This window comes from Hemiscyllium ocellatum, chromosome 7 (genome assembly GCF_020745735.1).
Source record: "Hemiscyllium ocellatum isolate sHemOce1 chromosome 7, sHemOce1.pat.X.cur, whole genome shotgun sequence".
Lineage (NCBI taxonomy): Eukaryota > Metazoa > Chordata > Chondrichthyes > Orectolobiformes > Hemiscylliidae > Hemiscyllium > Hemiscyllium ocellatum.
Genome location: NC_083407.1, coordinates 100,300,434 through 100,325,545, shown reverse-complemented (window position 1 = coordinate 100,325,545; position 25,112 = coordinate 100,300,434). Strand labels below are relative to the sequence as shown.

The 25,112-nt window shown below is 41.0% G+C and overlaps 1 protein-coding gene across 1 annotated transcript in view; it reads right to left on the bottom strand.

Annotated features, from left to right (window-relative positions):
• Window positions 1–25,112, bottom strand: part of slx9 (SLX9 ribosome biogenesis factor) — an 87,952-nt gene that overhangs the window by 3,558 nt on the left and 59,282 nt on the right. Inside the window, exons 3-5 of the mRNA XM_060828080.1 lie at window positions 8,731–8,793; window positions 5,465–5,618; window positions 2,457–2,522 (exon numbers count right to left, since the gene is read on the bottom strand). Of these exons, the coding sequence (XP_060684063.1) occupies window positions 2,457–2,522; window positions 5,465–5,618; window positions 8,731–8,793 (283 nt within the window). The remainder of the gene's footprint in view (window positions 1–2,456; window positions 2,523–5,464; window positions 5,619–8,730; window positions 8,794–25,112) is intronic.

The window sequence follows — 25,112 nt, the reverse complement described above, 5'->3', positions numbered from 1 at the left end:
GTGGGACAAGATCAGTTCGGTCAAGGGAAAGATCGAAACAGACATCACCTTCAATTAGTACCGATGATACAAAATCAAAGACTACTTTACAATCTGTGGGTTCAATTGTACCACAAACTAGTATCCTCCCCAAGGCAGAAACTAATCAATAAAATATCCAAAAAATGAGGTAGACTGACAGCATAAATAGGTTTTTTGGGTAAAGAAAAAAGGAGTGATAAGTATCAATCTGAAACTGCCTTCAGTGCACCTAAAGTGCAATTTAATTGGTCCTTCAAACATTGAAGGTATGCCACCCAGGCCTCTCCTGAAACGAACACAAAAATATCCTCTAGATATTTGTTTAGCAGATTGTCTGTGGAATTCTGCATGAAGAAATAAAGACTAAATCACAGTTATGACATATGAATTAACTCCAAAAAGTTAACAAAATTGATAAATCCCAAGTTATTGTAACTGCTGTGAACTCCTGGGAGAATAAATTGCAAGAGGATTGATGATAACACAAAGTTGTATACTGTATGTGCCTGCCATTGACTATCGATCATTACATTATGCATTGACAAAAGCAAAAGACACAGATAGCCTCGTGTCCTTCTGACACAGATAATGTGGTTCAAATGGGCTATTTCTTTTAATGATGACAGCATCACCACAGTGCGTGACTGCAACATTAAACTGTGTTTAAAGCTGAATCAAAGCAGAAAATCTCTGCAGAGTAGCAGATTCATGGACAAAATGCAGTGGGAGATCAGTAAAATACTAAGTCAAATCTGTTTATTTCCTGAGAAAAATATCTGATAAGATGGATTGGCACTTAATGAAACAAAAAAAAATCGATAAAATATACTCCAGGCTTGGTCCTGACTATTGGAATGTTAGCTGTGAAATGTTATATCTCTATTGAATAATGCTGATTTAGTTTTGAGTAATATTTTGCTTGGTTTATTTTGTCCTCCAAGAGGAAGAACAGAATTTTCTCTGGCAGAGGTTTGCTCACAGTTATTTTCTCCATCACAAATTCTGATTTTTTTCTCTGTCTCTTTCACACACAGAAGCACACAATCTGGAAAGGCTAACAAGGTCTCTACCCCTCAATAATCTGTACAATGCAACATATGATAATGTCGTGCCAAACCCTTCAAAACAGTGGATACCATTGACCAGAAAAGAAGAACGCAACGGCTTTTCTTGCAGTCAATTAGCATTCTTTGTGTGTTCTCATCGTGCAAAATAAAATAACAATGTGAAATAGCAATGGCTCCTCTACCTTTACAAATGACTCCAGACCAAGTATAGGAGCTTACTTTCGAACTGACAAGATCATTCTGTTCTTTCCAGCAAAGAGGATCATATTGAAAGTTATAACCAGTTTGTTGACACTCATTCAACATGCAAATCTATACGAGGAGAAAGCAGTCCTTTCATTTCAAAGGCATGATGCTACTAATTAAGATCAAAGAAATAATCAGCGCCTTTTAAACGGATTAAGCCAATCCTTCAATCTGCCGGCAGTCCACAATCTATTAAATGATGTCAGGGCAGTATAAATTCTGCAGTTTATGAGAAGAATCAAATGCCAAATAATCTTCTTATACCACTATATTTCACATTTTATTTCAGACAGTGAGATCGGAGAATGTAAGACATTTGCAAAACTCTTGCTGGATCTCTAATGCTATATCCTCGGAGAAGGTAATATTTACTAAACTAGGAAGACTTCAATCTGTGAGCTGCATCGATTTCAGGTTTAGTCCTGTGCATTTAGTTCCCAGTTCAAATTTAATGTGCTCCAAACAAGGTAAAGACAGAGCTGAGATGCCAAATAAAACATGGTTGTTTGGGATATGTGAAAAGACATATGAACAAAAAGGATTTACAAACTGGACTACTTGATTTATCACAATTCAAGGATTAGAAAGCAGACAGGTTGTCTTACTTGCAAGCAGAGGTTGAATTTCAACTCTACATTTGAACACAACTTGTCGGCTGGCAGGCTAATGCATAAGCAAGTAAGGCTGCATTGCCAGATGTGCTGTCTTTTCATTGAGAGGTTATGATGATGCCTGTTTGAGCACTGAGATCAAAGAAAAAAATTCTATGTCACTACATGGGGAAAAATAAGTAGGCTGTGTGGGTACACTCACCAATGTTTATTCCTCATCAAACATCACTAAAGTATGCAATGTTGTTGATTTTGGTTGGACCTTGCTCATACTGCTTATCATATGACTCTAATATAGCAATTACACTTCACAACTATTTCCTTGACTGGGACATCCTGAAGTTGACCACATTGCTATATAAATGCAAGTTCTTTTTCCTCAAAATCATTAGCTCGGTCTTCAGATATTCTGAGTTATGGGTATTAGCATTCATTGAAAAACCCTTCTGAAATGAGACCAATAACACTTCGAGCACTGAAATTTTTAATAGCAGACAACAAAGGCACTTACATTAGTTTCCGTTTTTGAGCATGCCGCATCTTACTGTAAGGTGTTGTTTGGGGTTTCTTTTTTGAACTGTCAGAAAATTAACAAAAAACAAGCAATGTTTAAGCAGATGAACATGATAGAGTTCAGTAAAAATGATTTCATGAAACGAATGCATCTCGACACAGCTTTCCATCTCAGCGCAGAGGTGTCTTGATGCTGGAATTATGATAAAACCTGTCATTGCCAAAACTATTTGCAACGTTCTTGTATCATTTTCTGTACTGCAATAACTTGTCGAGCACCCTGTTGCTGTTCCTAGATCATGACCATTTCTGCACCTCTTTCACAAATGCCTTTGCTGTCAGGTTTTCCGAGAGCAGTCACGTTCTACTGTCCATCAATACCTGAGAAATGTGATGCAAAACATCACAACCACCATTATGCTCACAACTGGCCTATGAAAAGACAGCTTTGAATGGGAGAGACAGAGGTAATTGGTTTTATTGTATGAGGCAGTCTAAAATTCCTTACATGTTTACAGCTGGAAGACCAGTTTGCAGGTTGGGATCACAGTGTATTTGAGATCTGCTGCATATCATGTAATAAAACCAGAGTTTTGAATTTATGCTTTCTGTTGCTCTGACCACTGGTTTTATTTCATTTTGGTTCACTAACAACATGTATTTCAGTTTATTAAGACAGGGAAAGAAACAAAACCATCCTCCAGTACTATCTATGGAATTTAATGTATTGCAACGGTCTCTGACAAAATAAAAACACTTGGACTCACTGTTGGCAACATTTAATGGTTCCATCAGAGTTGTTTGTGCCAACTGAACTCTATTTGCAGACCACTTTTAGGTGAAGCGAGAACAACATGACAGACCGCCAGATGTGACTCAACTTTCAAAATTCCTTCGGTCAGGGTTACAGAACAAAGGACACTAAATCTTCTACAACATTGACAACGGAATACAACTGTCAAGCAAGCTCCAATTTCCTTGCCACACTATCAGTCTAGATTATCCTGTTTTCTTGAGGCACTCTCTTAGCAGATGTGCAAATACTTCATTATACACACAAAGACTAAAACCCATGACTGCACGTGTACAAAACTAATATCTTCAGTAAAGTATGATGAAAAGCAATATCTCACTTTCAAAGATGTACTGGCTTCATTTAATAACAATCTTAAAAATAACTAACTGAAATAAATGTCTATGAAACTTGATTTATGTGTGCAAGCATTTTGACTTCAGTCATCCAATAAAGACTGCACAATCTGTGAATAAAATAAATCCTAAATTAGGGTTTTACATTCCCCAATGATACAGTTCACTCTTTTTGTACTTGCATGTCAGAGAAATCAGGTGAGCTGAAGAGGAGAGGTTATAGCTCAACACAAAATGAGAAACTCTGCACACCTTGCAGAAGGCATTGTCGTACTAGTTCATAACATTAGGAAGAATCCTCTTCATTGTACCATGTTAGAAACATCAGTTTGCAAATTTTTCAGCTTTTGCTGAAACTTGGGAGGTTTCGTTTTGCATGTTGCTTTGCCACAGGTTGTTAAAGCGACAGGAAATTTCCTGCGCATTCACTCTGAAAGGATCTTGCTCCATCCAATTCTGTAAATTATTTTAGTGTTAAGAATTTTTTTCTGCTTGAATTTCACCATTTCTGCTCATGTTGCTCATCAAGATTAGAGTGGTGCTGGAAAATCACAGCAGGTCAGGCAGCATCTGAGGGCTGCTCCTCTGATGCTGCCTGACCTGCTGTGCTTTTCCAGCACCACTCTCATCTTGACTCTGACCTCCAGCACCTGCAGTCCTCACTTTCGCCCTGTCATGGTGCTCATCACCCTTTTTAGCAATCTGCAAGCCTTAAAAGTTACGAAACATGGGACACTATCAAGTGTTTGAGACTGAGTAGCCTGGCTGGTTCCTGCTTTAAGAGTGTAGCTTTCCAAATAGAGGCAGGTGGGAGGCCATGGCCACTCGAAAACTCTGACTGAGCTCTAACAGTTGCACGCCTACTTGATCAAACAAGCCACACCTTCACAAGACCCCATCTCTCTCCGACATGACTCTCCTGCCCTGGCCATCAACCACCACTACGACCACTGATTGCCCTCATTTGGGTCGCAACAGTTTTCGAGCCTCAGGACAGGATCATGGTGACAAAGTTTGGAAAACATTGTCTTAAGAGATGTGAGGCTCAAGAAAAAATAGCCTTGAAGTTGCCTTGGCTAGTTAGTATGGAAATCTCAGACCTAGGACACCAAATTAAATTTCGGGAGTAGGCTAAAGGGACTCAGGAAAGTGGGGAAGTTCTTAACTCAAAGAGTAATCACTAGATGAAGCAGACAACAGGGTAAAACATTGGAATCCTGCAGTGAGCTAATTAAGATGGGTGGATTCCTCAAGAATAGAAGATTAAGGGCTGGTGTAATTTGGCTGTTCAAATTAATTCCATATGATTTAAATCTTAACAATTTGGTCGGGTAGACAGTGAGAAACAAACTCTTCTGGTGGCAAAGTCTGGAAAAGGGGCAGAGCCGTTCAGATTGGAATCAAAAGATTTCGGGAAACACTTCCCAGAAGTTAGAGGTGAAATCTGGAACATTCCCCTCTTAAAAGCTGCTGGGGACAATTGAAAACATCAAAACAGACGGATGGATTTTTGTTCAGCAACAGTAGTAAGAGACCTGGAAGTACGGAAAATTGAGTCAAGGGGCAGATCAATCACAGTTGTGGAACAGAAAAGGCTCAAGGAGTCAAGTGGAGCATTCCTGCTCCTTAAAATGATCAATCTGCTTCTTAATTACCATGCAATCCAGGGACTAATACATTTAAATGATAGATGGGTTAGGGTAAAATGGAGATTTCAATGTCATCATGTTAATGTCTTATAAACGGATATACAGATATTCAAAACATCTTTAAGAAATTGAGTTAAGTAGAATATAAAAGACAAAGCAGAGTACAAATGATAAATTAGTCACATATTCACATCACACCAATGAGTACCTCTTTGATTTATTAGCCACAGCATTAGCACTGATCAAATCTGTCAGTTCCGGCAGTGCATCAGCAAGTGGCTGCATGTCTCCCACCACAGGGATGGCTTTGCGCTTCTCTTGGGCTTTCTTCTTCTGTTCTGCCAGTTTGATCATCTCAATTTCTGCAAGACAGAATGCCAGAATACCTTCTGGAGATTGACCTTCTTTTGATATAGCTTGAATGCAAATTTCAGTACCTTTCAGGGGTAATTTTCTAATTTATTCTATGACATATACAATCACCCTCTGGCTCAGAGCATTGGCAAACTGCCAAAAAACTGCAATTTTCCACCTAATGTGGTGAAGGGATAGTGTCATAATATTTTGTTGGTCTCGCAATCCAGAGACCTAGGTAATCCTCTGGGGATAGGAGTTGAAATTCAAATGATGACTGAATCCCATTGTTAATTCTTGGAAAAACCCATAAGGTTCACCAATGTCATTAACAGAAGGAAATCTACCGTCTTTCCCTATCTGTCCTTCATGTGACTCCAGTCCCAGGCCATCTGAAACGGCCTTGCAAGTACCATCACAGGATCTAAACAAAAGAATGAATTCACCTGGTTTTGACCATGACAATGCAAATGCAGCCCTGTCAACTCCATAGAGTCATCCTCACGAACATTCATACCCAACAGACAAATCCCTGACAAGACCATCCCCATCCCTGGGTATATCCCGTCAACAGGCAGAGCTGACCCAACAGAGACAGTGACAGTGACACAGTCAAGTAAGTTGCCTTGGGAGCCAACATTGACTCTGAACCTCATGAAGTCTCATGGCATCAGGTGAAATACCTGCAAGGAAATCTGCTGATAAATCCCACCTCCCACCCCACCAACCTCCACCTGGAGCTGATTTAAAGACATATGATATAGACTGGTTCTGAATTGTGCAACCGACAAGAGGGAAAAACATACTTCATCTCAGCGTCACCAATCTGTCTGACACAAATGTATCTGTCCACGATAGTGGTCAAAGAGACTATCCCACAATTCTTCTGAAGAAGGGCTCCACAAAATGTGCCCATCCTTCAAGAATGAGGACAACCTCGGGATCATTGCAAAAATATAAGTCGAAGAATCACAACCTTCAGCCAGAGTGCCGTTGATGATCCAACTCGGCCTCCTCCAGAGGTCACTGCCATCACAGATTCCAGTCTTCAGCCAATTCGGCTCACACCACGTGATACCAAACAACAGATTAAAATGCTGGATACAGAAAAGGCTATGGACCCTGTCAACATTCCAGCAATAGAATTAAAGATTTCTATTGCTTCAGAATTTGCTGCACTGTCATCAAACTGTTTCAGTACAGTTATAACACTGACATAGAACATAGAACATTCTGTGACCATATGCATCTACCTGACAATGTAGGAGATTACTCAGGCAAGTCCTACATACAGAAAGCAAGACAGACTCAACACAACCAGTTACTGACTCATCAATCCACTCTCTATTTTTGGAAAGTAATGGAAGGAGTCATCAACTACGATGTCAAGCTCAACAATAACCTACTCAGACTGTGGGTCGCCTGCCTTGATTCAAACACAGATTATAAAGAACGGAATTCCAGAGATGAGGACATAGTGGCTGTCCTTGACATCAAGGTCACATTTGAGAGAGTGTGGGCATCAAGAAGCCTGAGTAAATTGGAATCAATAAGACACTGAGCTGACAAGCAGCAAGCAAGATTCACACCGTATGTAACGACCGTCTCCAATGAGAGGGGACCTGGCTATTACCCCTTGACATTTAATGGCATCACCATAACTCAATTCCCCACAACCATCATCTTGGGGGTCACAATTAACCAGAAACTGAAATAAACTTGCTGAATAAATGCTATGGCTACAAGAGAACGCCAGAGACTTGGAAGCCTGCAGCAAATAACCCACATCCTGACTCCCCAAAGCCTGTCCAGAGCTACAAGGAACAAGCCAGGAGTGTGGTGGAATCCTCCCCACTTGCCTGGATGAGTGCAGCTCAAACAACACTCAAGAAGCTCGACACCATCCAGGACAAAGCAATGCTCTTGATTGCATTCCATACACAAACATCCACTGTCCCCACCAACACTGTGGCAGCAACGTGCACTATTGACAAAACCTAACAAATGATTCACAAAGACAGCATCCGTCAATCTCACGACCAGTGCCATCTGAAAGGACAGAGCAGCAGTTACAGGGGAACACCACCAGTTCTCCTCCAAGCCACTGATCATCCTGACTCTGAAATACATATCCGTTCTTTCACTGCCGCTGGGTCAAAGTCCTGCAACTTGCTCCCTCTGAGCACTACAGCAAATGGATTACTATGTTGCAAGGCAGCAACTCAGCACCACTTTCTCAAGAAAAATTAGGTAGGTCCACGAAATGCTGACCCAGGTCACATCCCTGAACAAGGCAAAAAAAAAATCTGCTTACCCCATTCATCGTGTAAACTTATAAAATGACAACTTCTTGCTGTTAAATTATCCAAAAAATCTTAGTTTTGACAGCAGACTCAAAAGGAAAATATTGCAGTCAAAATGAAAGTGAGGAGCAAAAACATGATTATTGGATATGCAGCACGGAAGTAGACTGGTTGGACCAAATGACCAATGTAATATAATTTCACAAAGAACCAAAACCAGTCATTTGGCTCTTACATCCAACACTGCCATTTAACAAGATCCTGGGTGATCTTATACCTTAGCTATACTTGCCTGCATTATTCCACATTTCCCAACTTCCTTGTGTCAACAGGTCTCTCAATTTATGATTGAATATGCTGAACAAGAGAATAGCATAGTGTTTATATCACACGTGACTCTTCAGCTGCAAGAAAGGTCTCTCAGGATCTACCCTGTCAAGCCCTCATAAATTTTAACATTTCCATGAAATAATTTTGTATTCCTCTAAACTCTGCTGAATATCAAATTGCCCAGCAAATTCTTAAGGTGCTTCTCACAGATCAAACCGGTCAATCTATCGCATGCCAGGAACCAGTTTAACAATTGCACTCCCTAAGGCAAAAACACCCTTCCTGAGGTGAGCAGTCCTCAAGAGGTTCATGCATCGACAGGTCCTATAGGTGCTGCATGTACATCTATTCACTTACCCATTTCCCAATTAAAGCTCCAGCTCATTTCCTCGCTTTTGTATTTAATTGCCATTGATGTGTATTTAAAAGTAAACACACGGGTTTAAAAGGAATTGGGTGAAAATGAGACATACGGAGTGGTACTCACTCTGAAGCCATCGTTCATGTCGCTGCTTTATTTTCTCTTTCTTGGAGATTTGGAACTTGTCACCTGCAGGAGGAAACCATGCAGCATTTAATCCAAGGAATCATGCAGGAAAGCAAATGTTCAAAATTTCAAACAATACTAGAGATAAGAGATAATGTAACTTATTAAGTAACAGATAGCTATAAATATTTCAAACTTGCACCCGAACATACCTGTGGTCTTGGAACTGTACAGTGCAAAACAGTCATTTGCATTCAATCTGCATTCAGTTACACCATTTTAAGCAAAAAAAATTTGCAAATGAGGAAGCTCCTCTCTTTGTTTACAGTACTGATTATTCTTTCTAATTCTTTTCACTACGTTCTAAGTTCAGAATTGCAGCTTTCATATGCCTGGCATAATTGATTAGGCCATATCTGGAATACTGCATAGTTCTGGGCCTAATACCTCTTACAGGGTGTGCAGCGCAGGTTCACCATAACGTTACAGAAACAAATAGGGGTTAGAATTATGATGAGATGTTGCAAATATCAGCTTTGCATTCTCCTGGGCATAGCAGACCTTTGTGGTGATCTAACAGAGGTGTTGTGATAAGTCAAAGATTTGAAAGCAGAGCCATTTCCTCTGGGAGGAGTAACAAGGACCCATAACCTTAAAATTCAAACCTGGATATTGACAGATGATGTCAGGAAGCAATCCTTCACGCAAAGGGCGATCTGGAACACTTTTGATAACACTGTTCATCTGAAGGTCCAGTTAAAGTCTTGAATTGGTATTAACAGAATTTTAGTCAAAGAATGAAGGGCATAGAGCTGTGGTAGATAATGCAATGTGGGCAAAGATCATGACCTGCTTGAACACTGGATCAGGCTAGACAAGTGAATCATGAACTTTTCAGTTCTTACAATACTGAGTGGGGCCAGTAACTCAATTTCCTTTGGTAAAAGGCAAAGAATTCATGGTAACTGTAACCTGATTCTCAAATTTTATTCTTAGTTAGTACTGGAAACACAAATGTCCTAATACAACACTTGGAAATATTCCACAACAAATACCAATATATCCTAGGAAAATAAATGAAGAGCATCACTCAGTGGGGTTACTGGTTCCAACACACAATATGATATCAATGTTGATCTAGAACTCAGTAGACCTGTGTCAAACTGATATACATATAAAATAGAACCTATTGTTTTGGTCTGGGCAAGGAGCAGTAAATAAGAAAATAATGGTTGAAAGCTTTGGAACTTTACTGTGGGAAACTAAGTTTAAAAAAAGGTCTAAAATTTGGTCGTACATTTGATTTACAAATCTTCATTAAACTTTCAGCAGGTGGGTGCAACTTGACCAATTGCTAACGAGGATCACAGTACTGTATAGATCATGGAAGTAACTTGCATTCATGAAAGGTACTGGATAACTAGAGAAATTGAGGTTTTGGATAAGGAAAAAAAAAGGAAACATATGTTAGATATAGACAGTAGAGATCGAGTGAATCCCTAGAAGAGAATAAAATGGCAAAAGGAGTACACTTAAGAGGGTGGGAAATCAGTCGGGCAAAAAGAGGACATAAAAAAGGTTTGATCAAAAGAGCTTGCCAAAGGGATTCTGTAAATACATTAAGGACAAAAGGGTAACTAGGGAGAGAATAGTACCCCTCAAAGATCAGTATGGCAGCCTATGTGTGGAACCACAGGAGGTGAGGGAGATACGAAATGAGTATTATCCATCAGTGTTTACTGGGGAGAAGGACATGAAAAATACAGAATGTGGGGAAATTGACGGTGACTTCAGCCCCTTGCTGAAGTACTTGGATCATCGTTTGTCAGAGGTGAGGTGAGGTGGGGTGCGGGAAGACTAGAGGTTGGTGAATGTGGTGCCATGATTTAAGAAAGGTGGCAAGAAAAAGCCAGGGAACTACAGACCGGTGAGCCTGACATCTGTGGTGGGCAAGTTTTTGGAGGGAATCCTGAGGGACAGGATGCACGTATATTTGAAAAGACAAGGACTGATAAGAGATAGTCAACATGGTTCTGTGTGTGGGAAATTATGTCTCAACAATTTGACTGAGTTTTCAGAAGACATAACAAAGAGGATTGATGAGGGCAGAGTGGTGGACGTGAGCAATATGGACTTCAGTAAGGCGTTCAACAAGGTTCCTCATGGTAAACTGGTTAACAAGGTTAGATCTCATGGAATATAGGGAGAACTAACCATTTGGATATAGAACTGGCTCAAAAATATTAGATAGAGTGTGCTGGTGGAGAGTTGCTTTTCAGATTAGAGGCCTGTGACCAGTGGTGTGCCAAAAGGATCAGTACTGGATCCACTGTTTTTGTCATTTATATTCATGATTTGGATGTGAACATAGGAGGTACAATTAGTAAGTTTGCAGCTGACACCAAAATTGGAGCTGTAATGGACAGCAAGGAAGGGTACTTTGGAGTACAACGGGCTCTTGATCAGATGGTCCAATGGGCCGAGGAGTGGCAGATGGAGTTTAATTCAGATAAATGTGTGTTGCTGCATTTTGGAAAGGCAGATCAGGGCAGGAGTTACACACTTAATGATAAGGTCCTGGGGTATGTTGCTGAACAAAGAGATCTTGGAGTACAGGTTCGTAGTTTCTTGAAAGTTGAGCCGCAAGTAAATAGGATAGTGTAGGCGGTGCTTGGTATACAATCCTTTACAGGTCAGACTATTGAGTGAAGCAGTTGGGAGGTCATTTTTCGGCTGTACAGGACATTGGTTAGGCCACTTTTGGAATATTGTGTTCAATTCTGGTCTCCCTCCTATTGGAAAGATGTTGTGAAACTTGAAAGGGTTCAGAAAAGATTTACAAGGATGTTGCCAGGGTTGGAGGATTTGAGCAACAGGAAGAGGCTGAACAGGCTCTTTTCCATGAAGCATCAGCAACTGAGAGGTGACCTTATAGAGGTTTATAAAATCATGAGGGGCATGGATAGGGTAAATAGACAAGGTCTTTTCCCTGAGGTAGGGGAGTCGAGAACTAGAAATGCTTACCCAGGCCACAACCCCGAATAAGGGATTTGCTGCACCATCAAGCTGTTTCAGTACATTTATAACACTGACATCTACCTGACAATGTAGAAAATTACTCAGGCAAGTCCTGCACACAGAAAGCAAGACAGACTCAACTCAACCAATTACTGACTCATCAATCCACTCTCCATTATCAGGAAGTAATGGAAAGAGTCATCAACTATAATGCCAAGGTCAACAATAACCTACTCAGTTTGAGTCTGACACAGCCACTCAGCCAATGGCTGCCTTGATTCAAACACAGATTATCCCTCAACAGAGGGTGAGAGGAGAAAAAAAAGTTAAAAAGGATCTAATGGGCAACTTTTTCATTCAGAATGGTGCGTGTATGGAATATGCTGTCAGAGGAAGTGGTGGAGGCTGGTTCAATTCCAACATTTAAAAGGCATCTGGATGGGTATATGAATAGGAAGGGTTTAGAGGAATATGGGCCAAGTGCTAGCAAACGGGACTGGATTAATTTCGGATATTTGGTAGGTACGGACGAGTTGGACCGAAGGGTCTGTTTCTGTGTTGCACTTCTCTATGACTCGATATGCCAGCTGAAAACTGGCAAGCGATTTCGAGACGTTTGTGTAAACTCCTTGCTTCTGAACTCTGCATCCCTTCTGACAAACCCAAAGGACCTCTCCATGTGCAGTTTTTGAAAAAAAGGAACAGCTTCATGAACTTGCCCTGGTCTGTCCAACAAATCCATACGTGAAACCACATCCCCAAAGCCAAGACTTCTGAGTTCGTACAGCCTTTCAACTTTGTTTGTAACTGCTTGCCAGGTATTCTTTTTGGAAATGCAATCGGTCAAATTTCTCATGTCAGTGGCCAAAATTTGGGCCTGTCTTCTTGGATCATAGGAAGAAGCCTGATGTGCAGTTTGAGTTCTAGTAGCTAGACAATTGGTACAAGATGATATCAGAGTTAACAATGCCAGGAAAAATACTACCAGAAAGGGAGAGATGGGGAGGAAGAAGGGGTTAGACAAGAGAGAGAGAGAGAGAGAGAGAAAAAGAGAGACGGGGGGGGCATGGGGGAAAGATGGAGGTGGAGGAGAAAGACGGTGGATAAAGACGGGGGGGGTGGGGGAAAGACGGGTGGGGTGGGGGAAAGACGGGTGGGGTGGGGGAAAGACGGGGGGGTGGGGGAAAGACGGGTGGGGTGGGGGAAAGACGGGGGTGGGGGAAAGACGGGGGGTGGGGAGAAAGACAGGGGAGGGGAGAAAGACAGGGGAGGGGAGAAAGACAGGGGAGGGGAGAAAGACAGGGGAGGTGAGAAAGACGGGGAGGGGAGAAAGACAGGGGAGGGGAGAAAGACAGTGGAGAAAGATGGGGGGGAGAACGACGGGGGGTAGAAGATGGTAGAGAGGGAGAAGAGAGGGGAAAGAAGGGGAGGAAGAAATTGGGGGAACAAAGGGTGGAAAAGAAAGGGAGGGGGGAAGAAAGGGAGAGAGACGGGGAAGAAAGAAAAAGGTGGAAGAAAGTGAGAAGAAAGAAAGAAAGGGAAGAAAGGAGGAAGAAAGAGAGGGGGAGTAGAAATGGAAGAAGAGGGCGACAGAAAGGGAGAGAGTGGGGAAAGGAGGGAAGAATGAGAGAGAGAGGGGAAAGAAAGGGAGCGAGAGGGGGAAGAAGGGAGCAGTTGGTGGGGAGGGAGGGAGTCAGGAGAGGGAGAGGGAAAGAGGATGGAAAGTAAGGAGCAAGAACAAGAAAAAGACAAAATAAGAAGAGGAGCATGCAAATGCCAGGAGGATACAATTCTCTGCGCTAAAATGAGAGCCGAACAAAATTAAACTTCAACATGCATGTGGCCCTCTTCCAATCTTTCTGGCCCTCACATCATTCCTGTAGCATTTTTCACTGGCTCCAGGTCAAAGATTTGGTGTTGTTACCCAACTCCTCCAGTCTCCACTCTATCTGATTTCCTAATTATGTTTCAAGTGTTCAACATCCAACCTCTTTGGGGAATATAAAAGGGGAATGGCACATTATATGTGCCCCAGGCACAAAACTCACTGTATTTGGGACAGAACAAACTACCTCTGCTTTTGGGGCTTCATACAGGTCAGCCTCACAGTGGTCATAATTCAGAGAAAAACACAAACGATGTTCCAACATGTTCTGTTTCTTTTACTCATACTTTCAACAAAAAATATATCAACTATTATTTCAATTATTGCGGGTGTGGATTTGGAAAGCATGACAGGTCTTTCATTGCTGAGACCTTAACAACCTGGTTTTGCTCCAAGCTGTGCTGAACTATGTTCTGTTGTTAAGCCAAACACACCATAAAAGGACACATTGTGTTGTTGAAGCAATGAGGTCACAAAGTACCTGTTATTACAAATAGAGCATTTAGAAAATGATAACTTAAGTTGGCTCAAAAATCAACATCAACCTATTATTTACTACTTGAATTCTCTGAGGTTTTGGATTCCATATTGGCACGAGAATCAATGAGACTCTCCCTGGGGGTTCAAATGCTAATTCAAATGATCTGCAGTGTTGTTATAAGGGCCATAAAACTCAGGCGAAATCTTCAAATTGTTCCACTATCACAGAGAGAATGAGTGGAGAAAAATTATTCCATAGTGTGTGCATGCAAAAAGCTATCATGAGATATCACTGTGGACAATTAAGGCCTGGGAAGAGGCAACTGATCCTGTAGGCCAGAGATACACATAGTCACTGAACATGCCTCAGGCAATGAAAATAGATCATGTCTTCAATTCACTCAGATGCAGCAGAATTGTGCAGTCATAATTCTGATACCAGAGTCCAAACACAAATTTCTCACCTGACACAGGTCCAATGCTAAAGGAGTGCAATACTGACAGAATCTGTTGCTCAGATTCAACATTGAATGAGTACCCACTTTGCCCTCATACCGGTGGGGGGTGGGGGAGACGTTGTTTTTATGAGAGGTGCTACATAAATGAATGCTTTTTCTCAATCAATGAATATTTCACATTTAGGGGAATGAAAAAAGTCTTCCGATGAAATACTGCAGGACATGAACACTTTTTTAAATCTACAGAATTTTAACTTGGAGCTTACAAAATGCAATCATATTTATAATTTGATATAATTAATTTGCTACTTTGTAAGTTTAAAGCACAATACTAACTAAAGAGGACCGCAATTATTCAGCATTCGATTATCTGAATATCAGATTATCCGGCAAGATTGCAGGGTTCCGATGCTTGGCTAAACTATGTTATTTGGAATTTGATTATCCAAATGAAATACTCCCCGCCCATGTCATTCGGATAATCGAGGTTCCTCTGTATTGCTAAATCAAATCTCTGCATCCCCTGCAGAAACTGGCAGTGGCCTCTTTCAACACGATCAACAAATTGTAAACAAGGGATAATGTAAACTGTTCACCATATGAATTAGGTTCAGCAGAAAATAGAAAAATCCAGCTGTACACAATGAAAACCACCACAGTAATACAGAGCTGTACCAGCCAGTCACCTGCCAGGACTTTTACGACAGGTCAGTGGTTCAACAAGTTTCTCACAATGCTGTGATAATGCATGGACACAGCAGCAAATGACCCCTCACTTAACTAAGAGGTAAATGTTGCACTTTCAAATGAAAGTTGACTGTTTACAGGTGCTACTTAAGGCCTAGAAATGAGGGACGACTCACTCCTGATCATCTTATGGTTCAAAAGGAACCTCCTGCAGCTGAGACTCTCTAGTTCCACACTTCATTTTAAAATTGACAAGGTTGATTGTGTCAAAGGTATTTTCATCCTTTACTTGTTCGCTCACTTCTCAAGATACGCTTGGCAAGCTGCAGCTAGTCTCTGTAGAGGACTTGGAGAGCAGTTGTAAATCAAGAGGGCTCTGGATTGTTTCACTGGCAGAAAGATGGATAACTAGAGGACAATGATTTACAGTGGTTGGTCAGGTAACTAAACTTACCATGAGGAAAAGTTATTTTACACATCAATTCATTAGGATTTTAAAACTACTGCCCAACAGTGTGGAAAAGGCAGATGCAGCATTTGAAAGGACATGTGACCATGACCTGAATAAAAAGAACTGTGAGGCACCAGGCGAAAGTTGCTTTTGGAGATAGTAGGCATGGACAAGACAGGCCGAATTTCCTGTGCTGCAGAAATTGTGTGCACTGATGATCTTGATACACACCTTTGGAGGAGATTCATTTAACCATGCTTACAACAGCAATTAAACATGCATCGAAACTTCAGACTGACAGCACTGTGAGAGGTTGCTAGCTTACACAAAAGGGAAAAATGGAAATCACCGCCATTCCTTTTACAAGGCATATTTCGAGAATTACTTTCACAAAGCTGGATTAGGAAAAACTGAATTGCTTGCAGGCTGAGAATGAAGACAGACAGCTCAACTCAGCTCTTCGAGGGTCCAAAAGTTGGACGCCTCAAAATATGACAATTTTAAAATGCAACCTCCTGTTGACATTACTGAGGGATTTCTGTGAGCAACAGATGAAGAACTTGGTACCTTCCAACAACTTAGTTGTACGCAAAAGCTCATGGGCACAGGTTCTTAGTGATGTGGCTAAGTGACCCACTGAGCAGCTGGACTCATTCCTGTAACCTAGACGTGATTCTCAAATGGAACAGTTAAACAATTGCATAGTAAGGTCACAAAACACTTCTTACAATGAGCGATTTAAGGGTTCGGTTGATAGAATTCGGTCAAGGTGGGAGGAGTAAATTGGCCGTGCTATAATAAAATTGACCACTCGCACGCTATTTAGGCCAAGCAAGAGCCAACTCTTAAGAAGCGCATTATGATACTGAATCCCACAGTTTGACAGTATTGTTCCACTCTCTGGGTTCTGATTTCACCGGGATAGATTTGGACATGAGCAGGTGCACACCACATAGGGATTCACAAGTAGGATCCACACACAAACAAAGTCAGTCTGAAATCACATTCACAACTCAACCTTTCCAGCTCCATGACAAAAAAACATCTGATTCTCAGGCAATAATCTCGACAGAGACAGAAACAGTCAAGGTTGGTTTGCACAGTTTGAATCAGAGTTCCATCTGCCATTTTATTCTGGAGACAGGTAATCTTATTTGCATGTCACAACAGTGCACAGTGACTTTCTGCCACTGCTTCACTCGAACATATTCCATGCTGAGTTATGTTACATTTGGCATGCAGACAGGAAACTGGAATGAAGACCACTGTTAGATCAGCAATGACTTGCTGAATCACCAAATAGGTTTGAGGGGCCAAATGATCGTCTTCTGGTTCTAATTCTTAGAATTTTATGTTCAATTACTCAGAGCCAGACAGCAAAACAATGAGATTACGTCTTCCACAGGGTTATATTTTATCCCCATAAAAAAAAAGCCACATGAATAAACAAATGCAGCCAGCTATATGCTTAGGTTTTGCGAACAAATTGCCTTCCAGTTAAACATTGGAAAAACCAATTCCCAACTGAGTCTTTCACATCTGTTTCAAAAAAGTGCACACCCAAAAATGTTACATTCAGTGCTCAGTCTGGCATGTTGTGTTGTGGCACTCTGTGAATCCATCCTGCCCTTCACAACTGTCTGGTGCCTGACTACTTGCTGGGAAGGACTTTCATGGACAGAATATCATAACTTGAGCTAGAGGAACTGTCAAGCTTTTCTACAGATGGGTCCATAGAATCCCTACTGTGTGGAAACAGGCCCTTCGGCCCAACAAGTCCACACCAATCCTCTGAAGAGTAACCCACCTAGACCCATTCCCCTCCCCATTGTCCTACATTTACCCCTGACTCATGCGCCTCTCCTACACATCCCTGAACATTATGGGCAATTTAGCATGGTCAATTCATCTCACTTGCATATCTTTGGATTGTGGGAGGAAACCAAAGCACCCGGAAGAAACCCACGCAGACAAGGTGAGAATGTGCAAACTCACACAGACAGTCGACCAAGGCTGGAATTGAACCCAGGTCCTGGGGCTGTGAGGCAGCAGTGTGAACCACAGAGCCACCATGCTGCCTATTCTCAGTATTTACAGAGTCACGAGAAACCACGCTTCAATTTACATTATACTATGAAACAAAGAATAGAAATTCAACAGCTTTCCAACTAAACAGGTCTGTGGCAGTTCTGACAAACCCACATCTTCACTGGGGTTTCTTCAGGTCGATACCATTTTAAGTTTCAGATCAAAATGAAATCCGGCAAGAACGTAATGATTTACTTCAAAGGTCTTTGTTAAACAAATATGCGAGGAAGTCTTCCAGCAAAGGCAACAAATGGATTTTCTCAGCTCAAAAAAAATCATCAATAAATTCTAAGTAGGAGCAAATTACTCCAGATGCTGGAACCTGGACTGAAAACAAAAAAAATACTAGATGAACCCTTCTGCAGAAAAGCTTGCTGGGTTAGGCGGTATCCATGGAGAGAAAGCAAGCTCATGTTTTGAGTCGAGATGACTCTCGATAACACGCTTGTCATCTTCAGCAATTTTGCATTCTACAAATTCCAAAATCCCCTTAATCCATTTTCTGATTTTGTTTCTGTATTCAACTCTGACCAAAGACAACAATCTAAAAAATAATCCAGAGCAAGAAGCTACATTGAAATTTCCCCATCATTACAGGAGCAGGACAAGCAAACCTTGCAGCAGAACATGCTGGCTGGGATGAGACTTTAGTCTGGATGGCTCAGTACAGGTACTACACTGACATCTAACAAACAGGAAGACAATTTTTTGAATGCAGTGGGCTCAGTACGTCGAGAAGCAAATGGAAGACACAGGCATGGTGGATCTGGGGATCATGAGAAAAGGAAAGCTAAGTGGAGATTGTATAAAAGTAAGAACTAATGTGCACATGATAGAGCTGTGTCGACGGCTAGAGAGTAAATTTAAGAGCAGTGCATTGTAGAATATTGATAGTGGTCAGTAACAGCTGTCAAAGTATGCAAAGCCAACAAGCAATTCCTTCAGTCCAGGCCAAGCTTCTCCCAGGTACAACTGGATAGTTGCATGCAAAACTTCACCTGTATTGCTATGCAGAATTGCCCCAAAGTATCTCAACAAGCTAATTCTCATATTCATAACTGACAGTCTTCAAGCATAGAGAAAGTTCAATCTGACCAAAGCAAATGAGGTACCAGACACTAGACTATGTGACAGCAACTGCAACAGGAAAGCCAAGAAACTCCAACAGTATAAACGCTTCCCATTTTCAATTTGGCAGTGTACCAAGGTAAAAATGGCTTTTACCCAAACATCAATCCCATTCAATCTGACAATTAAACAATTAAACCTGTACCATAAGTGTCTTTGCAAGTTAAGAATGTTCATCATGTTCATAAACGATGAAGGAGCTGGCATGGGTTGGTGCACATGTTCTCTAGGCTCCACACTCTGACCCACAGGCAATTTAGAACTGGGCTGTTGCGCAACAGTGGCTTTAATGGAGAAGGAGAGTAGACAAACAGTTAGTTGGCTATTTACCAGCACTGGACTTACACAAAACTTCGTCCTTCCCTCTCAACCTCTGAAGCAGCTGCTGCAGAGGGGTGAGGGGGGCAACATGGAAAGGTGGAATATAGGATAAGAATTTAAAGAGGAGTTTCCAGAGAAAATGGAGGGAAAGGACTCTGGCTTGATTATATAAATTGCATTCCATGGAAACACAAACAGAGTTGGGAGAACTGAAACATACATACTGACAGCACAGCAATAAGCTTTCAGTAATCAATGAGAAAACAAATTTAAAAATCACACCCAATTGTAAATTGTATCAATGGTCAAAAAAAAGTTTATCAATCTGTTTAGAATTGCTGTCTCACCCCTCTGGAACAGATGGGACTCGAACCTGGGCCTCCCAATTCAAGGCACTATCACTGTGCCACAAGTGAGGTGCTTTAGTTCAAAATGCTTAAGTTCGAATGGAACACATAATTTTCCCCCTCTTGTCGATGCTTTTGCCTACAATTTCAAACAAAGTCCTCATGAAGCTCTGTACAAACTTGAGGAATTGCACTTCATTTTTTCAATGAGACGTTTTATAGCCATCTGAACTCAGTGGGTTCATACATTTCAGATCATCCCATTTTTTTTTGCCCACTATCATTTTTTGTCTGGGAACATTTCTATTATCGCCATTTACACCTCCTGTAAATTCAACTTATGTTTTGTCATTTGTCTACACTTGCCTCCCCAAATTGTTGTCTTGCACCCAAGCATTTAACTTGGCTTTCAGTCTCTCCCTCGCCTCTATTCCCATGCCTCTGTACTTGTTTAAATCAGTTACACCTTCAATTTTACTCGTACTGATGAAGATAATCAACCTCAAGTGTTAGCTCTCTTTAGCTATTTATATTTTCCATTTTTGTTCAGATTTTCAGTATCTACAGTAGTTGACTTTTGTATTCAGGAACTGCAGAGTTCTGTTAGTCAGTTAGGCAAGCATCCATGAAAAAAATCCTCACTTCTGGTAGAGTTGCATCACTAAGTAGAAATGAATTGCCCAAGCGTAAAGCAGCTTTCTTGAGCAACAAAGGGAATGGACTCCATTATTAAAATGGAGAAGATTAACATTTTTAAAAACATATAATTGAGCAGTTTGCCATTCCCTTGCTGGACTCTTTCATAATTCAAAAGGAATTTATTCCTCTCTTTTTTTAAATGTTTGTTTACAAGTGCGTTTCTGATGCACTTGTCATGTTTCAGAAACAATAAAATTGTGAAACAATTCATTGGGTTGTTTCAAAATCAGTCAAATTTAACAAAGTTGTTGCTCCAAGGTAAACAGTGCACAATGTACAATCAGGTAAACTCCCCGGTGTCAAGAAGCATAGAAGGCTCTTTTACTAAATCTGAAATTCCCCATTGTCTGCCTTCAGAATTTCCTGAAACTTCACTCCTCCTTATTTGTTTTCTCTCTGTTTACAATTCAATACACCAGCACCTAACTATGGAGAAATGTAATGATTGTGACCTTTTGAGCATTTCACATCCTTTCAATGCAAGCTACGTCACACATTTCTTCAGCCAGCACTTCTCAATGTGCCATTGTGGGATTGTGTCTCAGTTGTCTCTCATGCTGGCAGTCGTCCTGCTAATCCATGCCAGGACCACTTGCAATGGCTACTTATGATTTTGATTTTCTTGCAATTCTTTGTGTTGTGTCATGGGGTAACTAGTGTTTACCAAGCATTGTTTTTAAAAACAAATGTTGTTTGTTCTCTGTTGCCAGAAGATACTTTTGGGAAAGGAGGTTATTCTTCCCTTGAAATTAGACACAGAAGTTCTATTTAAGTTATTGTTCCTGCTACTTCCACTGATCAATGATTCCATCATGAGTGCAGGAAGGCTGTGAACAGAATGACAGTCGGAACTCAGTAATACTTCTGCAGATGTGGGATAGAAGCATATTTCTCCTTTGTTCACTCAGCTGAGCCACATAGTTCATTTGAACACAGTTCAGCACGGAAGTTACAACATCACTGAATTGCATGACCAACATAGTTTGTCTCACATAATGTTCCTATGTATTAACAATCTATCTTACTCACTGACACACCTCGACAGTTGCTAATATACCGAGTCTAGAGGTGTCATTACACACCTCTAGAGTAAGTGGGAGTTGAACGCAGGCTCTCTGACTCGGGACAAAATCTATGGAATGAACACAGCCGCTGGCGTGAGTGCAAATGTGCTTTCAGTTCTGTGGCTTGTACAATGCATACAAGTCCCAAACTTTGGAACGGTCAATCTCAACTTTCTAACTGCTCCGAGTCCTATCTCTTTAAAGATAATTCTTAAAACCTACCACTTTGACAGATCACCCGATCCTCTCAGGTCATGAAGCCTCATTCAAATTATGTTTGAGAATCTTGGGACAAGTTATTATGCTAAAGGTGCTTGATGAAGTGAAGTTCCTAAATTGCTGCAAAATCTTCTCAAACAAAAAAGATACTTCAAACAAAGGTGGGGTATAGTTTTATGTACACATTTCCATTATGCCTTACACAAGAATCAGTGAAAGATTGGCATCATAGATCGTTTTATTCCTCTTGCGTGCAAGGAATGTCAAAACATTCGGCAATGGTATGTCAGCCATCCCCTTTCAAATTAGAAATAGATAGCAGTATCTTCAACATAAAGAAACATTGCAAAGTACCACAAATAAATAGACAGGAATGTGAAGATGAAGCAGGTGGACACTTCACCTTATTCACCAAGGCACAAGGAAGACATTTAAATGCTGCTCAAATTGTCGCAATTCCTTAGTTACTCACTGCTGTCCACTAAAGTTTCCATTGTGCTCATATCAAGGATTCCCAAATAGTGAGTCACAAACTCAACGGGGTCAAGGGAAAAGCAACTGGTTATGAGATCCAGGACAACAGTGGTGGGTGTGGAATGGAGACTGAGATTTAACAGTGTTTGTGTCAGCTGCAGGGTCCCTTCAAATATGTACCTTGTTTTCTGGTTGGCATGGCCTTACGTAACCAGTTGTAAAGATGGACAGGAACATGGGTGCCAAAATGTCAGGGTGACAAATTTTATCTCTGCGTGCCTGGGTTCCAAATGCTTGAGTTCTCCAACCTACCACCCTACCTTCCCTTCCTGATCAACAACTTCCAGCTACCTCAAAGTTATCGTTTTGGGTTTGCAGAGTGTGCGAAGTATTAATTTTGGGATGGGGGAGCTTACATCACAGTCATAAAGCATGTGAATTCTATTTGGTGAGGTGACTTTTGCTCTTTGTAGACCTCAGATATTCAACAATTACCATATGAAGAGTTACTGCTGCATTTACCCCCATCGCTCCCCATTCAATCCACAGCACTAAAATTGCTGTCTTTTAACTTCTTGAAAATTCTCGTTCTCCTTAAAATATTGAGAGTTTGTTATTCCTCCCAATTTCATTCCTATTTAATTTGTTAATCAATTTTCCTCGCATCAATTAGGCCTCTTGGAGACACCGAATGAGCCACTTGAGAGATATTCTTTAGTTGCCAAAACTTTCCTTTGTAACCAGAGACAAGAGAGTGAGCGCCAGCAGTATTGTCCAGCTGAACACATCCAGTTTGTCCAAAAATAAAAGCCTACAGCCACAGACTGAAGAAAAATCAGCGGGGAACTGCAGAAATGGGAGTCAAATTCTCCCTTACAAATTCCTGTCATGGCAGCAAAAGCATACTTTTAATTATTCATTACACCACAGTGAATAGGAATGAAAAATATGGCTGGAAAACAGGCAAGGCCCACATTAATGGAGAGAAAACCTCAACTAACTAATCAAGCATGCTCTAATGTATCTCTTCCACGAACTCAAAGTAAAGAATGAGCAGGAGACGAAGAGCAAACAGTAGAAACTGTTACAACAACATTTTTTAATGGTAAAGTATGCATTTGAAATCATTGCAAACAATATTGTGCAGCAGTCATGTAAATCAGAGGATCAGGCTCCTGCTCTGCGGACACTGTTTCAAACCCCACGAGAGCAGCCTTGGAATTCAAATTCAGTGAAGATATCTGGAAATGAAAGTTTGTCTCAGAAATGCTGAACACGAAACTACCATTGATCATCAAACCCCGCCCAGTTCGATAATGTCATTAGCTAGCCTCACTGACAGCAATATCTTTACCACTCTCTGAAATTAAAGATCTAAAACCTGAATACAGGCTGAGGAGGCAAGATGTAGTCAGGGGCAAACACCTAACAGATGGTCTGAATAACCCAGGTGGCAACAATATGGCTTCTCGATGCAAATAACATGACAAAATGGCTTCTAGGCTGCAATCTGACAATTCTGCTAAAGCAGCAAAAAATGACTTTTAAGTTAGTAACAGCTAATTCTGCAAGAGCTGCTTAAGTGACTAACCACAGTCTGCTTCAAGAGAGATAAGCAGACAATGTTCCCTTTAAAACTTAGAAATAACTCAACTAGATAAGACATTACTGATCATCCTGACTAACCTTCAGGTGCAGGTGCAGTGGCTCGGTTCGTGCGATAAGAGTGGCCGAAGTGTCGGAAAATAAATATGGTTCCCAGGAAATAGCATTGGACCAAGTAACTGTCAAATAAAGCAATATTGTGTATTGACTGGTAATAGTTCGTATGTACAATGCAATCACGGTCTGTACCCTTCTTGAAGAAAAGTATAAAAATGTCTTCGTTTTAAGCAGTGTGCACAACTCCTCTGAGAAATACGGAAATACACAAGCTCTGTTTCTGGATGCTCTGTATCCGGCTGTATGAAAAATAAAGAGTGAAGTTTTAACTAACAGACCGATTGGGAGTGTTTATTGACTGATCGCGAAACCAAGGGACCCTACTGGGGGTCCAGATCTTCAAAATGGCCAAACAAAAAGCTCAATTCAATGACAATTTTGAATGAACCACAAATGTAACCCTTATCCACATTACCAAGAACAAGAAAAAACAGAATACCACCCATCAGGACACAGTCAATAGGCTGGATCAATTTCATTTCTGGACATTAGAAAGAGAAGTGATCCAAGTTTTGCATGATCATTACTTTTATGAAGGGAGTTCACAGGCAAGGTACAGAGATGATGTTTCTCCCAAGTGAACATACAAAACTAGGGGTCACACACATAATAATAAACTTAACTTAGAATTCGGGAGCAACAGAGAGTAATTAGAATGTGCTAATAGGGAATGATGGTCAAGCAGCATTATCACTAGACTGTTAATCCAGAGACCCAAGTTATGTTCTGGGGACCTCTGGGTTCAAACCCCATCATGGTGGAATTCGAATTTAATAAAAACTCACCAAGAGTCCAACGATGACCGTGAAACCATCTCATTCGTTCATTATGCAGCTTCATCAAGTTGGCATCTCATTTTCAGGTAGACCTGACACATATTTCAACATGTTTCGCTACGCTCCTCATTGACTCAGCATTGGTAATGTAGTTTGATTATGATGAATGGGTGATGGACCTGCCAGGCTGCGAGGTCTAATTTTGCTGCTGTCAATGGCTCCCAGTGCCTCAGGGATGCCGAGTTTGAGCTGCTCAATCTGTTCTCCATTTATCCTTTCCAACACAGTGGAAGTGTCACAAATGATGGAAGATATCCTTTGTATGAAGCAAAGACTTCATTTTCACATTGTCATTCTCACTAATGAATGATACTGCTCATAATTCTTTACCTGGGAAGTCAGGGATCGTGCTGGGAGCTTCAGTTGTTTAGAATTTATCTACGTCACATGAACTTTTTTTATTTATTCACAGGATGAGAGCATCACTGTCTCGGGAAGCATTTATTGCCCATTCCATCTTGCTCAGAGGACAGTTAAGAGTCAACTACATTGCTGTGGGTCTGGG